This window comes from Sturnira hondurensis, unplaced genomic scaffold (genome assembly GCF_014824575.4).
Source record: "Sturnira hondurensis isolate 20B ecotype Veracruz unplaced genomic scaffold, ASM1482457v3 Scaffold0000942, whole genome shotgun sequence".
Taxonomy (NCBI): domain Eukaryota; kingdom Metazoa; phylum Chordata; class Mammalia; order Chiroptera; family Phyllostomidae; genus Sturnira; species Sturnira hondurensis.
In genome coordinates, this window is record NW_028073573.1 from 403193 (window position 1) to 417838 (window position 14646).

The 14646-nt window shown below is 45.0% G+C and overlaps 1 protein-coding gene across 2 annotated transcripts in view; it reads left to right on the top strand.

Moving 5' to 3' along the window:
• The window catches only part of PLD5 (phospholipase D family member 5), a 234341-nt gene that overhangs the window by 80251 nt on the left and 139444 nt on the right, over nucleotides 1-14646 (top strand). For both annotated transcript variants that reach the window (XM_037057462.1, XM_037057471.1), the window contains exon 2: nucleotides 11968-12104. In XM_037057462.1, the coding sequence (XP_036913357.1) occupies nucleotides 11968-12104 (137 nt within the window). The remainder of the gene's footprint in view (nucleotides 1-11967; nucleotides 12105-14646) is intronic.

A 14646-nucleotide genomic window follows, 5' to 3' on the forward strand; every position in this document is an offset into this window, starting at 1 on the left:
AGTGAAAGACATCAGTGTGGATCTCAGGGGGCGGGCAGGGCTAGAGATAAAAATGTGGGCAGCACCATTATGCAGGCAATAGTTAAAGCTACAGGGTTGGTTCTATCCCCTCTCCTCTTCGCGGCTTCTGCTAACTTCAGGATTTCCTTCCCAGGGCCACGTGCAGAAAGGGCTGATGCCCCTGGAAACGTGTTTGACTGGAGATTCCAGGAGGCTGCAATGGCAGCCTGATCCTGGAGAAAGATCCTGAGACCTTCAGAGAAGGTTGCCTGTAGGTCCACGATGAACACTCTTGTCTTGAGCTTCCAGTTCCTTCTCTGAAAAACAGGGGTAGTGATCGATTTCAACTCACATGATGCCAGGAGCCTTTATGTATATAATCATATAGATATAAAGAGATTTGGATATAGGAAGTGCTTCATAAATGTAGTTTAAACTGAATTTGAATCTTATGTAAAGTATAGGGTCCCGCAGATCAGGAACTTACATATTCATTCCTCCTAGACCTGAGGTCTTTAAACAAGCTTTCTTTTTTGTCAGAGTCAAGTCCTATGTTTCTTTATTTTTTCATTCATTAAGCCTCAATATTTGGGTGTTTAGTTACATTGAACAAGGCAGGATTATCAACTAGTGTTTTGTTTTGGTTTTTACATTCTAGCCTCCATTGCTCACCCCGATCCCCCAGGCCCAGAGGCAACAGTTAAAACTAACTAAAAAGAATTGTTTTGTGTTTTGTGGTTATTAAGACATGTTTTTTGAGACAATATGGCTTTATCCTTTAGTAATCTAGCTTTTCCTTCTAGGAAAGAATGAATAGGCTGAGCTGATTTTACATATCCGTCATTTTCGTGATTGTGTCATGCGTTTTTGTCCATAATGCATTCAGTTTGGAAGCATTCCCAAAAGTGAGGGCCGACCTGTTTTTCAAACATAAATTGGATTTGATCACATTTACATTGGATGCATGCAATGGAGTTATTTCTTTTGCACATTAATTCTCTCTGCTCCTGCTGAGAAAACCTCCCGAACAGCGACGCTTATTATAACTTCTTTCAATCAAGCCACAAATATTTATTGAGCCCCTACTATGTGTACAACACAACACTAAACACGTGAGGAACACAAATCAGAATCATGCGCAGTCTTGCTCCCCAGCTTGGGAATTAACTGTGGGGGAAGGTTTGGCTTTGTGAGAAAGGAAACTGCTAGAAATTTAGTGACGGGAGGAGCCTCAGAATGCTGCCACCTCCCCTGTGGCTTAGTGCATAAGACCTGTCTATGGCTCTCCCGCCCCATGGCGTCGTCTCCCTCTGTTGATCCTTCCTAGGGAAAGGGCTCACCACTTTCCTGGGCTTCCTACTGGAATTTTAAAATTGCGTGCTGATATTGTGTAAGGATTTTCTCTGTGCTTTCCCTGTGATCTTTCAGTCACATGCCAAGCCTACAAAAATTTCGAGCTCTCTAAAGGGATTTGCATTTTAATAATGTGGATTTGTGCTATCCTGGAAGTTTGCAGGAAAGGGGCTTTCACGTGTGTTTCTCCTCCCTGTAATCACGAGAGGTAGGCATTATGCCACCCCCCTCCATTTCACAGATGAGGAAAATGGATCTTAGAGTCGGGTGACCAAGCTCAAGACCACCCAGCCAGCATAACAAAACTTAAAACTTGCAGTCAAAACTCTGGACTCTTTCTCTCCTTGTGTGCCCTGCCTCTGATGGCTATTTGCTTTATTCTCATCAATCTGCCCTTTTTGTGACGTGCATGTCTGATTTCTAGGACAACCAAATGTGGAGTAAGTTCTGCGAAACCCTGTGGAAACTTTTTTTTTTCAGTCAGATTGCTTCTTAGTTATTGGTTAACTCGGGGTTAAAAGAATGCAGCTGGCCTCTCAGTGTCTGCCTTGCTCTCGTAACCCAAACTCCCTCTCTAAACAATACTTTTATTGTGCCCCAACTTTAATATCTCCCACGCTTTACTTTTCAAAATCACTTTTTAAAATTCCCCACCTGTGTTTTGGTTTCCATTTCTATTACTTTACTGCATTGTGTAATACTGAAATAATGATTGCTTTATTGTAGCAAACCCTGGTACGGTACGGCACTGTAAAAAAAAAAAAATCAACTGCCGAGACCTTTTTTCTCGGAAGTGGTTCCTATAATCGAGCACAAATAATACAGAGCCAGAGCCATAACTTATAACCACCACAGACACCTAATCCTTTGCTCCTTGTTTGAGGTACTGCCCCATTTTCCTGCCATTTCTCTGGGCTTTCTACATGAAGTGTTGAGATCACTTGTCAATAAGAAGAACGTCACCTTCTGCAGGCTAAGTCGGGAATAATTCTAGCTGCTCTGACTGAGGACTGGTCTGGTGGTGACAGACTGCACGTTGCAAGGTAGAGCCTTTTGCTAGTTCACTGTGAGTTTGGCCACATGGAGTCAGACACTTCTAATCTGTCACTTCCTCCCTCGGCTGTGAACACAGCTCTCTCATCATTTTCAACCTTTCAGTAACTGGAATCAACAACCTCACCAAGCTCATTTTGACCTTGGCATCAAATGATCGATGCTTTGCAGGATTTTGCTCATGGAAATGTTTTTAAAGTGTATATATATATATATATTTTTTTATCTGCCAACAGAGGGAGGTGGATATAAAGGTTGGACCTAAGACGATAGTGAATATTAAACAGTTCAAGCAGAGAACAAGGGGAGACACAGTTTTTCAGTGTATCTCTCCTTTTTTCTCCACCTGCAACTTAAGTATCCCCACTGTAAGGTTTTCTGTTAGTTGCCCGGGGTCTATCGCATTATCTGGGTGGGTTACTCTCAGCAGGAACTTTAATAATTTGTATTATTTTTCCTAGTGAACTACATCAAACCTTTTTGATGCTTTAGCAATGATATGGAGCAGAGTCGAAGGGTGTTCTGAAGAACACCAAACTTGCACTGCAGACAGGAGCATGGCTCTCTGAGCTCATAAAATAGAAGGGTCGCTGACATTCTGGGTTATTGGGTTCCCATAAATCCACGGAGCCGTGAAAGGGGTGCTGATGGGTATTAGGGGGCCCCTGTTTATCTCCATCTCCCATGCAACATAACTCTGGCCACGGTGTGGAGAGAGAGAGCTGGAATGGATGTCTGTTATTCAAACNACTGCAGACAGGAGCATGGCTCTCTGAGCTCATAAAATAGAAGGGTCGCTGACATTCTGGGTTATTGGGTTCCCATAAATCCACGGAGCCGTGAAAGGGGTGCTGATGGGTATTAGGGGGCCCCTGTTTATCTCCATCTCCCATGAAACATGACTCTGGCCACGGTGTGGAGAGAGAGCTGGAATGGATGTCTGTTATTCAAACCAGTTTGGCTGAAGTCTTGTGTCATTTTATATTATTAAAAAGAAAGGGTGTAAAAAGAGTGGCATCTCTGTTTCTCAGTCTGCTGCTTGTGTACTGCTCCGAAAATCTTAAACAGATTTATTCCCCTCTAAGGGCGTTTGAGAGATTTTTAAATTCTAGCACAGTGAGATATTCATTGCTTTTTCAGGATTGTATTAGACATTGTTTTAGATGCTACATAGTATCACAGTAATATCATAAATATCATCTAAAGAGGGTCTCTTTGCAAGAGACAAGCAGACATTATACTGATGACCTGGTTTATGAGAGCTGTTGGCATGGGTAATCACACCACACTGAGAGTGCAAGCAATTAGAAGCCGTACATTAAAATGCAAATGCTCTTTTTATTAATTAGAAAATGGGTCTCCAAGGAATGTGTGTGCCGGGGCCAAGAGTTTAAAATTTGAGAATAATTGTATTTTCCTACTTTGAAAAGTATTCATTAACTTACAAGGGGAGGACATTAGTTACGACTACAGATTGAAGAGCAGCTTGCTGTTGGCAGACTCATGGCGTTAACCCTCGCACATCGATTCGGAGGACTCACCCAACGCCCTGGCTTCTCGATGACTTGTCATTGTCATCTCTTGCACTCTGTGTCATTCCCCTGCTGTCATGATTACACCTTCCATGGAATGACTGGCAGGACAGCGTCACCTCCGATACCCCACATTGTATCTGCTCCGCTTTCAGCTCACGTACAGCATGAGTGTGTGGTATACAGTACGTGGGTCCTTTTGTCCGTGGGTGCGTGCATCTCTGTTTAATTAGGTATTTATTTTTTATATACAAGGAAATATTACTTGACCATTAAAAAGAGATTGAAATATTATCATTTTCAATAATGTGAGTGGACCTAGGGGGTATTATACTAAGTGAAATAAGCCAGAGAGAGAAAGACAAATACCACGTGATTTCGCTTCTCTGTGGAATCTATAAAACAAGAAAAACAAACTCTAAGACACAGAAAATAAACTTAATGGTTCCCAGATTGGATGGCGGTTGAGAGACTAGGTGAAGAAAGTGAAGGGGCTGAGAAGTACACATTGGCAGTTATAAAACAGTCATGGGGGCGTAAAGTACAGCACGGGGAATATAGTCGGTGATATTGTGATAGCTATGTACGGTGTGAGGTGGGCACTAGACTTTTGGGGGATCCCCTTGTGAACTGTATAAATGTCTAACCACCACACTGTACCCCTGAAACTAACATAAAATAATATTGAATGGCAACTGTAATCGAAAAGATGAAAATAAAAATTTTAAATTAAAAAGTTGTGAGAAGTTTCCAAAATAGTAAATTTTCACTCATATTCACTGCCTCCCTTTAATAATTGTTAAGGTCCTGCTGTATCTACTGTGAATATAACTGCGTTCCTGGGAAGTGAGGTAAATGCTTAATTTTCTCTCTTCAGTTATCAATGCTTAGAGTAAGGAATTGGTGTGGCAATGTCTTTCAGTGTTAACAGATCAGTTTAACTGAACACATTTGAAAATACATTGCAGACAGCATGTAGACTTCACTTCTAAGCACTTTTGCATGTAGCCTCCTCTTCAAATTAAAGTGTTGTTCACAATGTCCAAGACTTGGAAATGACCTGTGTGTCCTTCGACAGACGATTGGATAAAGATGTGGTACCTGCATGCAATGGAATACTACTCAGCCATAAAAAACTATGAAAGAAGCAGTATTGGCTTTTCTAGCCTTGGCGAAATTTTATCCTCCTAATGATGCCCAAAATGCTAGAACTAAGAGGAAAGTAATTAGCAGGTTTTGTGTGTATGAAAACTGACAGTTTCCATTGAACAAAAGGAGAGTCAGAAGCTTCTGGAGCAGTAAAGAAAAAATAAGCAGAAAATAAAGGCAGAAAGAAATGCATAAAAAAGAAACTTGGTCAAAATAGAATCCCTTCAAAAAGGAAAAGCTGAAGGGAAAAAATGAGTGAAAAACAAGGAAAGGGGTGAAAAGACATGAAAGATCAGAACATAGAACAACTTCTTAAAGATACAAAAGTCTTAGAAGTTAAAAAAGAAACAGAATTAGTGAAGGAAAAATTTGAGACGAGCATGCTAAGAAGTGACAGGAGAAAATCCGAGGTGAAAGCCCTGGATGTGCAGGAAGAGGGAGATGGCCAAGTCAGCCTCAGCAGCCGCGCTGAGTGAGAGAGAGGAAGAGGCCGGACCAGGGGTCTGGTGCACAGCTCACACTGGTGTCCAGGGAAAATCCAAGCCTCTCTGAAGGAGCTATTTCTGCCTGGAAAGCTCTCACTTCATTCACATGAAGAGAAATGATTTTTCCTGTGCCTCTTTTGCTAAAAACATACCAGTCCTTGAAGAAATTTAATGGAAGAGATGTAACATCTATTTGAATGTAATTAGTAAATGTCAACATTTATTCTAATGAAACACAGGTAATTAAAGATCCTGTTTTCCTGTGGCTGAATTATATCAATTTTTAATAGAGAGTCACGTGTGTAATCAATCAATATTTTATTAGCCATTTTATGTTTTCCATCAGGAAGGTGTCTTCAGATAACTAGGTCTCCTCCGTACCACGGTAAAGATGTTCATTCATCACCTTCCATTTTCCTCCAACCATTCTCACCATGACAGTAAAGTGTTTTTATCCATGTCTACCGGTGATTTCCCGGGAACTTCTCTGTTCACGTGCAGGCATGTCAGCAGCTCTCGACGTGGTCAAATGTCCCCTCCTCCCTGAAGCTCTCGGTGCTGGCTCCCTGGGCACCACAGTCTGACCCCATCCCCGGTGGCTCCCTGCCCCCTGTCCCTTTCCCTTGCTGACTCGTCCCCCTCTCCCTGTCTCAGTGGTACAGCGCTTTAGGGCTTGGCCTCTGCCTGTCTTTTCATTTTGATCATTATTCTTTTCTTTGGCAGTGTCTTTTAGTTCCCATGATATTAAACGCCACTTTCAGTGCTCATAAGGATGTCAGTCTGTATATTTTTGGTCTGGACCCATCCCTGAGCTCAGATTCGTATAGTCAGCTGTTTGCTTGGCACGACCCCTTGGGTATGAACAGGAATCTTCCATTCAAATTCCAAAGTACAGCTCTCGATAACTTTCGCCCCACTGCGAACTTTGTGCTTTCTTATCTCCGTGAACGTCCCCACCCTTGGCTGCTGAGGTCAAACGTTCAGAAGCACCCACCATTTCTCCCTTTCCCGCACACCCCGTCTGCTCCGCCAACCTGAGAATCACTTCTCTGGCTCTAATGCCAAAACAGGGTTTGAATTCTTTCACTTACTTTTTTCTTCTTAAGTCATTTGTCTCTTGACTGAAGTGGTGAATGGGTGTCCTCCGAACTGTTCTTTCTGACTCCACTCTTGCCCTCTGACTTCATCGGTTAGCATCTTCAGTTCTCAGACGAAACATTCCTTCTTTGCTCTGACTGGTGTGGCTCCGTGGGTTGGGCTTCGTGTTGCAAACCTAAGGTAACAGGTTCGGTTCCCAGTCAGGACACATACCTGGACTGCAGGTCCAGTCCCCGGTTGGGGGCATGCGGGAGGCAACCTATTGATGTTTCTCTCTCACATCAATGTTTTTCTGTCTCTCTTTCTTCTCCATTTCCCTCTCTCTAAAAAAATAAATAATTTTTTTTAAAAAGAAAAAGCAATATATCTTCTTCAAGGAGGCCTCACCTAACTACCACCGACAGTCTCCAGTATGTCAGCCTATGCATTGTCTACACAGCATTTTTCAGCCCTGGACAGTACTTTGCTTACTTATCTGTCTACCCCTTTATTGCTTGCCTTTCCTGTTGGAATGGGAACTCCAAGGGGAGAAGCCATGTCTGTCTTGGTTGCTGCTAAATCTCCAGGCGCCAGCATAATGTTGAGATAGGCTCTGAACAAATATTGGTTTCATGAATTAATTTTTGTTCAACCCTGCACTGTAATCATTAGGGAGTCAGGCACGTGCAGGACCTTCATGCCACAATGTATCTGTGTCAAATATCCCATTATGTGTGATTTAAGTCATTTCTGGCTTGGAGAACTGAAGTATACCCAAATGAGATTTTGTTTATAATTTTATTGTTTCTTTCTGCTGAGACAAGTTATTATTTAAGGGCCTCCGTACTTATTTATGAAATGCGAGCTAATGTCATTAGAAGCCCTGGCTTCCAGTGCTGGAAGCTTCCACCGGACCTCGGCTGTGGGGAAGTTCCTGCCTATTAATGCGCCTTCCTGTATCTTCTGCAAGCCAGTCTCCATGGCCCAAAAAGAGACTGATAGTTTGGATGTCTTAAGATGAGCCTTTCATTTAAATACTTTTCAATGTCATAACCTTAAGGAAAATCCTGCCTTTTATTGATGAGTATATCACTCGATGTTACAAACAGATATCAGATAACAGAGAATGTTCTGTTATTAAATGAGATTTTATATATATATATATATCACACCTCTGGCTTGGCCATTTCATCATAAGAATGGCAGTGAATTACACCATTCTATGCCAATTGGACTCTGACCCCAGTGTGGTTTTTTATGTCACAGATTTGGCTTATTAAGACACAGCATCCTTTGCAGGGGTGTGTTCACAGGCCGCAAACAAAGGGGGTGCGGGCTCACTGGAATTAATTAGCTTCCAGGTCCTCTTTTGGTTTTTACTGTTTCTGAGTTAAGATTGGCAGATAGGCTATTGCGTCGTAATGTTAATTACGTGGGGTTTTTTTCTGCATCTTATTGTGGGGGCGACTTTCCTCACAAGTCACCCCGTCCACCAGGGGTGAGAGTAAACACGGCAGAGACATAATGTGATCTGCTTGGGGAGGAGAGGTGGCCAGTTTCCCAGAGGAAAAGGGCCTTGAGCAGTGGCCAGTTTCTCAGGGGAAAAAGGCGTTGAGCCCCTTCCACCAAAGGCTTTTATTGGGTTGTAATACACAGGAATACAGGGCAACAAGGATCAAACAGTAGATAATGTTTCAAACAATCTGAGGCTTCATGTGAGTCAGTATCTGTCAGGAAAGGAGGTTTCAGAACTTTGGGGAGACATACTCATTTCCTCTCGGACCCTTATCATGTGAATGAAAGCACTCTTAGCAGAGCAGATGTCACAGATTTATCAGGAAATCTTTGTGATGCCAGATTTTTCCCCAGGACTCGCTCTAGAAAGGCAAGGAGCTGCACCTCTCCCCAACAGGTATTCAGGCTTTAAGGGGATTAGAGCCAGGAAGCGCTTGTCCCAGAGGACATGGGGACTCGGGGTATGTCAAAGCTGGGGGGATGAGAGTCCATTGCTCCCTCTTTGTTGCAGCACTGCCCCCTGGAGTCCTTCCATGATGGCCTCCCAAGTGATTGTGTCCAGCCTAGGTTGCCCCTCTCTGTGAGTGGTCTTATCTGTCATGGACTTCTGACCATGGTTTGGGGGCAGGGAGTTGACTGAGGCAGCATTTGCTACCAGAGACAAGCTTTGTCTCCTGTGGCTTGCATTCCAGAGGTCCTTAGCCACAGCGGGTAGAGTTACAATTCCTAAAACCAGACAGAGCGGTCCACAACATCTTATGATGCTGCAACCTGCTAGGGGCCTTGCTAATAATTCTAGAGAGACCATCCCTTCCAGGGCTGGCTAATTTCTGGAGATAGCAAACAACTTCCTTATGGGCCAGCCTTGCATATGGAAACCAGCCAATCCAAAGTCCAAACTCCCAGCCACCTCCTTTATCTTATTTTCACACACCAAGCCAACTTTCTCCTGCCCTAAAGTTACCAGACATCTGGAGACCATCCCTGTAAGTCAGAACCCCCCAAATTATTCACGCGATCCAATCCTGACCTTGCTCACACTTGCCTGCCCTGCCTCGTCTCTTCCTTCCCACGGAAACCACAGCAAAGCTTCGGGCCGTCCCTGCTGATGGACTCGGGTGCTTCCCCGCGAGGCTCTGTGTGGTGTAGTGTACCCCCATCTCTTGAGAACTCTAAGTAATAAACTTCTCTTAAGGCAACCGGCTCTTTGTCAGCCTACCCTATCTGATTAAAGTGAATCCCAGGTACATTTCAAAACAGTTGTACAGCACAGGAAAAAAAAATGTACTTTCCATCTCCTCTTCAGAATCCCCAAGGACATCTGATCTGATTGTTTGACGCCTTTGGTAACAGACAAAAACTTGTTCTCTCTGTCTCATTCTATTGAGTTATTTTTTTTTTAATCTTTTCATGCTGTCATCTATTGCCATGAGCTTTGGCTGGAGTAGGATTTTGTCATACGGTAGCCTCCAGAGAAATGCTTATTCTTCAGTTCAGATGTATCTGGAGTTCAACAATGAAGGTAGTCCTTTGTGCACAAGCAAGCGCTGACTCATATCCCAAGGTAATAAAAGCACATAATTGTGTTGAGAAATAAAGCAAAGTCATGGAGGTATGGGATGTACCTCCTCCAGAGCAGTGGGAACACAGGCCCTGGAATGAACATGATGACACAAGTGGATTTTCACAAAGGTCTTGATTGAAGTCTCTGTGAAATGTTGTGGAATATCAGCTAGCAGAAGGGCAGAAATGAATCGATTTAAAAGATTCCCCAGGAGACGGTTCCCAAGGTATTTTGAATACAGAGGTGATAAAGCTTGGAAATGATTAGTAAAGATCAAAATTGTTCAAAAGTTAGCTGAGTATTAATGAGCAATTTAGAACTTGGAGGAAGACATGCTGAGGCTGATCTGGGACTCTGGTGTGTTGGGACAAAGCAAAAAGAGAGAGAGAAGTTTCCAGGAAGGGAATTTAGGATGAAGGAGAGTTGTCGGGGCCCTTGGAATGTTAACTGAGGACATTGTGGCTCCGTTGTAGTTCGGTGACTTTGCATTCAAGTTCCACCACTCACCAGATGCCAGTCCCTGGCAAATGCATCATCTTGTTAATCCCCTAACCTGTCCGAATGGCAATGACTGTGCAGTGTTGTTGAAAAGAGTAAGCCTTTCCAGGGAAATACGCCAAAGGCAGAAAAAAAGCACTTATTACTCCCAGGGGCTTAAGGGCATACTCAGTGGAAGTGAAAAAAATGCCCAGTAGCCTCATGTATTCTCTTAAAATACAGGGGTGGGCAAGGTAGGTGCACAGTTGGGACACGCTGAGCCAGGGAGGAAAAGCAGAGTGCCATCTACAGTCAGCACGCATTGACTTCTGGGAATGTGGAAGGAAAGTTCTAAAGTGTGAAGACCCAGGAGTGAGGTGAAAGCAGTCCAGGGTCGAGAGGAAGGCTTTGGACTGTGGGGGAGAGACCAGGGTAGGGAGGAAAATGAGTCAAGTCCCAACTCAGCAGTGTTTGTCGGCGGTTGGGTTTTCTCTTGTTAAAATCTTGTTGTTGTCAGGGATTAAGCAAAAATAAGTACATAGATAAAAACCTCATAGACAGACAAGAGCATGGTGATTTACCAGAAAGAAAGGAGGTAGGGGAGGTAGGAGAAGATAAGGGACAAATGGTGACAGAGGCGACTTGACGTGGGGTGGCGAACACACAGTGCGATATACAGATGATGAGTTATAGAACTGTACCCCTGAAACCTACGTAATCTTGTCTACCAACGTCATCCCAGTAAATTCAATTTTTTAAAGAATCCATGGTTACTCTTTTTCTCTCCCTGCTTTGACCATTTTCTAACCATTTATTACGTGGCTTCGGGGTTTGTGAAGTAGTTTTCTTGGCTTTTGAGCGAGTGATGAATATAGCTGCTAGGAAGGTACGAACGCTTGAAGAGCGATCGCTATGAATGGCTAAGCCCGGGGAAGATTTGTGAGCAGCCGGACAGCAACTCGGCCCTACTTGCCTTCGGCCCGAGAGCACAACCACCTGCTATGTCCCTGTAGAAGGCGGCTGATCTCGGGCTCAGGGTGGTGCTGTGAGCAGGTGTTTTTGCACTCAGCTCGGCTCCACAAAGCAGGGTTCTGTTTTTAGATTTTATTTTATCCTCACCCAAGGGTATGTTTTTATTGATTGTGGAGGGAGAGAAAGGGGAAGAGAGAGAAATGTTGATATGAGAGAGAAGCCCTGATCCGTTGCCTCCTGTATACTTCCTGACCGAGGCTCGAACCTGCAATGGGAGGCATGGGACAGCGCTCCGACCACCCAAGCCACCTGGCCAGGGCACAAAGCAGCGTGTGGAAATGGCTGTACACGTGGCTAGTGGTGGGCTTTCACCTGAGCCTTTGGAAAAGGAGGGTGATAACCTAGAGTTTGGAAGGGGATGGTCACAGCCAGGGCTGGAAAGTATTACCCAGCCACTCTGGTTCATTGTTAATTTGCAGTAATGGATCATGCCGTGACCTTGACTGCTTTTGATGAGAAAGAAGAAAAGCAAACTCATCTGGAAGTCTCGATACGGGGGTTGGACTGTTGAACAGGCTCTAACATAGTGGGGATGCAAAGTCTGTGTTGAGGAAGGAGACGGAAGGTCTCGGGCGTGTCTACCCAGAGAGCCGCCCTGCTCTGGCTGTGAGGACGGGCAACTCTTTCCCAGTGGATGCGCACGGCATCATGAAAAGCTACGGAATCTTGAGCTTCCTCAGCAGAAGCTGCTCTCTGACGTTTCTTTCTTCATCTCCTGTCTCCCCTGCAGTCCCAGCAGAAGTGCATCGTCATCTTCGCCCTGGTCTGCTGCTTCGCCATCCTCGTCGCCTTGATATTTTCAGCTGTGGACATCGTGGGTGAGGACGAGGACGGGCTGTCGGAAAAGAATTGTCAAAATAAATGTCGGTAAGAGGTAACAAACAAAAATTCTCTTTTAGGGGGTGGGCAAGAAAGCCAGGGGGCCCTGGACAGGGGAGAGAAAGCAGGACTAATCATACCTGTTCATCCGAACTGGCCTAGGATTTTAAGCAGAGGCCTGATTCTGGGTCCACTGATCCTCTTACTCTGAGATCAGGAGAATAAAAAGAAGTAGCAATTTAACTCCCTTTGCAATTTGGGCAGATTCTGTAGGGAGCGGTGTGGACACAATGACATTTTGTGCAAGTCTGCACTTCCGGAGGCTTCTGAGTTTGAGGACCTGGCCTCTTTTGGGGACAGCCAAACAGGAGGGCCGCGAAGGGACAGAGGACACTGTGGTAGCTGTTACATCAAACGGCAGTTAAAAAAAAAAACACCAACTTGAAATGAGGGGCTAGACAGATGAACGGGTCTTTGAGGACACACGGACCTTCTCCATCTGACCCAACGTGGCGCCCAGTTTATCAATCTAGAAATGACAGCGGCTTTGCCTTTGTTTCTGAACGATGTCTCCGCAGTCACATTCANAAAATTCTCTTTTAGGGGGTGGGCAAGAAAGCCAGGGGGCCCTGGACAGGGGAGAGAAAGCAGGACTAATCATACCTGTTCATCCGAACTGGCCTAGGATTTTAAGCAGAGGCCTGATTCTGGGTCCACTGATCCTCTTACTCTGAGATCAGGAGAATAAAAAGAAGTAGCAATTTAACTCCCTTTGCAATTTGGGCAGATTCTGTAGGGAGCGGTGTGGACACAATGACATTTTGTGCAAGTCTGCACTTCCGGAGGCTTCTGAGTTTGAGGACCTGGCCTCTTTTGGGGACGGCCAAACAGGAGGGCCGTGAAGGGACAGAGGACGCTGTGGTAGCTGTTACATCAAACGGCAGTTAAAAAAAAAACACCAACTTGAAATGAGGGGCTAGACAGATGAACGGGTCTTTGAGGACACACGGACCTTCTCCATCTGACCCAACGTGGCGCCCAGTTTATCAGTCTAGAAATGACAGCGGCTTTGCCTTTGTTTCTGAACGATGTCTCCGCAGTCACATTCACCGATGCGTCCCCGGGGTTGTTCCTGGTGATGGCAAAGCCATCGAAGCGTGACTTTACCCCATCAGTCTCCTCTTCCTACTCCTCACCGAGAAGAGGAGGATGCGGGTCTCCGGGAGGAAGTAGCAAAGTACCGAGAGGGGGACAGATAGATAAGAGGTCCATTTTTACACACGTGTTGCTGCGGAACTGAGGTCAGACCGCAAAATCACAACAGTTACTATGAGTCAGCGCTTCTCATGCAGTTTAATTGTAATTTTCCCTCGTGGGAAGCGTTCGTTTAAATGTCCTCCTTGGTAGCTCAAAATCCACCACCTGGGAAGGAGGTTGTGAGTCTTTATCCTGATTATTTTGCCTTGAGGGTTGAATGGCACCCAAAAAAATGCCTGAAAAGGGATTTCAGATGCCTGAACTTTGTTTTCTTTTTAGCCCACGACACATTCCAGTCTGGTTACCAGGCAACTGCATTGTATACAGAACAAAGGACGCAGGAGAGAAATCAGTATACATTTTAGATTTATTCCTTCATGTTCAAAAGGTGTTTCTAAATATATTTGCTTCCCAGACGGAATTTGGGAGAAAGATTGTATTGGGAACACAAGGGAGGCAGTGGAACAATGGCAATCGTTCACCGCTTCTCGCTGAAAGCCCCAAACGTTCTGTGGACGAGGGGCAGGGACTCCTCACTGGACTGGCTGCCCCTCGCTCGCCTCACACTATAATGAAGACTGCTGGGTGCTTTGAAGGGCAAACCCCAGGGCCTAGAAAGCAACTTTATAAAGGTCCAGCTGTAACAACTGCCTTCGGACAAAACACCCAGTACCTTTTAACACACATTACCACCCATAGGAGGTAGTTTTCAACAACGAAAAAAAAAGGGGGACCTTAGAATTATATCTGTTTCACTTAAGGGAAGCTATAGTTGAATCTAATTTTTACTTTGAATTCATACGATTGGGATTTGGATCTGGTGCTGTCTTCCATCTTAATCAGCCACTCAGCTGATGACTCAACTCAGCTTGGCCCTCCTTCCAGAACATTCTTCAATTACTAACCACTCCCCGGGCGGTGGGAATCACGGCCTGGACACTACGTACCACCCCTACATGCGGCGTCTTTTCTAGAATCTGCTACCCCTCCAGGTCTTCCGGTTTTCCACAGCCCCTCCCCCTGTGTCCTGTGCTTCCGTTCTACGTCCTCAGCCATGCAGTAGGCACATTCTGTCTCTATGTCCCTTGGTCCTTCTGCTTGTTGGGCAACTGTGAGTCCTGGTACCCCCATCTGCTTCCGCCCTCTGGGGGGCCACAGGTCGTTGTCCCACCATCTTGTCTCAGTCCTTCTCATGTTAATTTGGTGGCATTTGCTTACATCACCCACTCCCTAGTCATGGCAGACAACCTCTTGTTCTCGAGCCTGGGGCTCTCTCCCACCTCCTTTTGCGCCTGGCCAACAGACCTTTAGGGGGCGGCAGTGAGCGCACAGG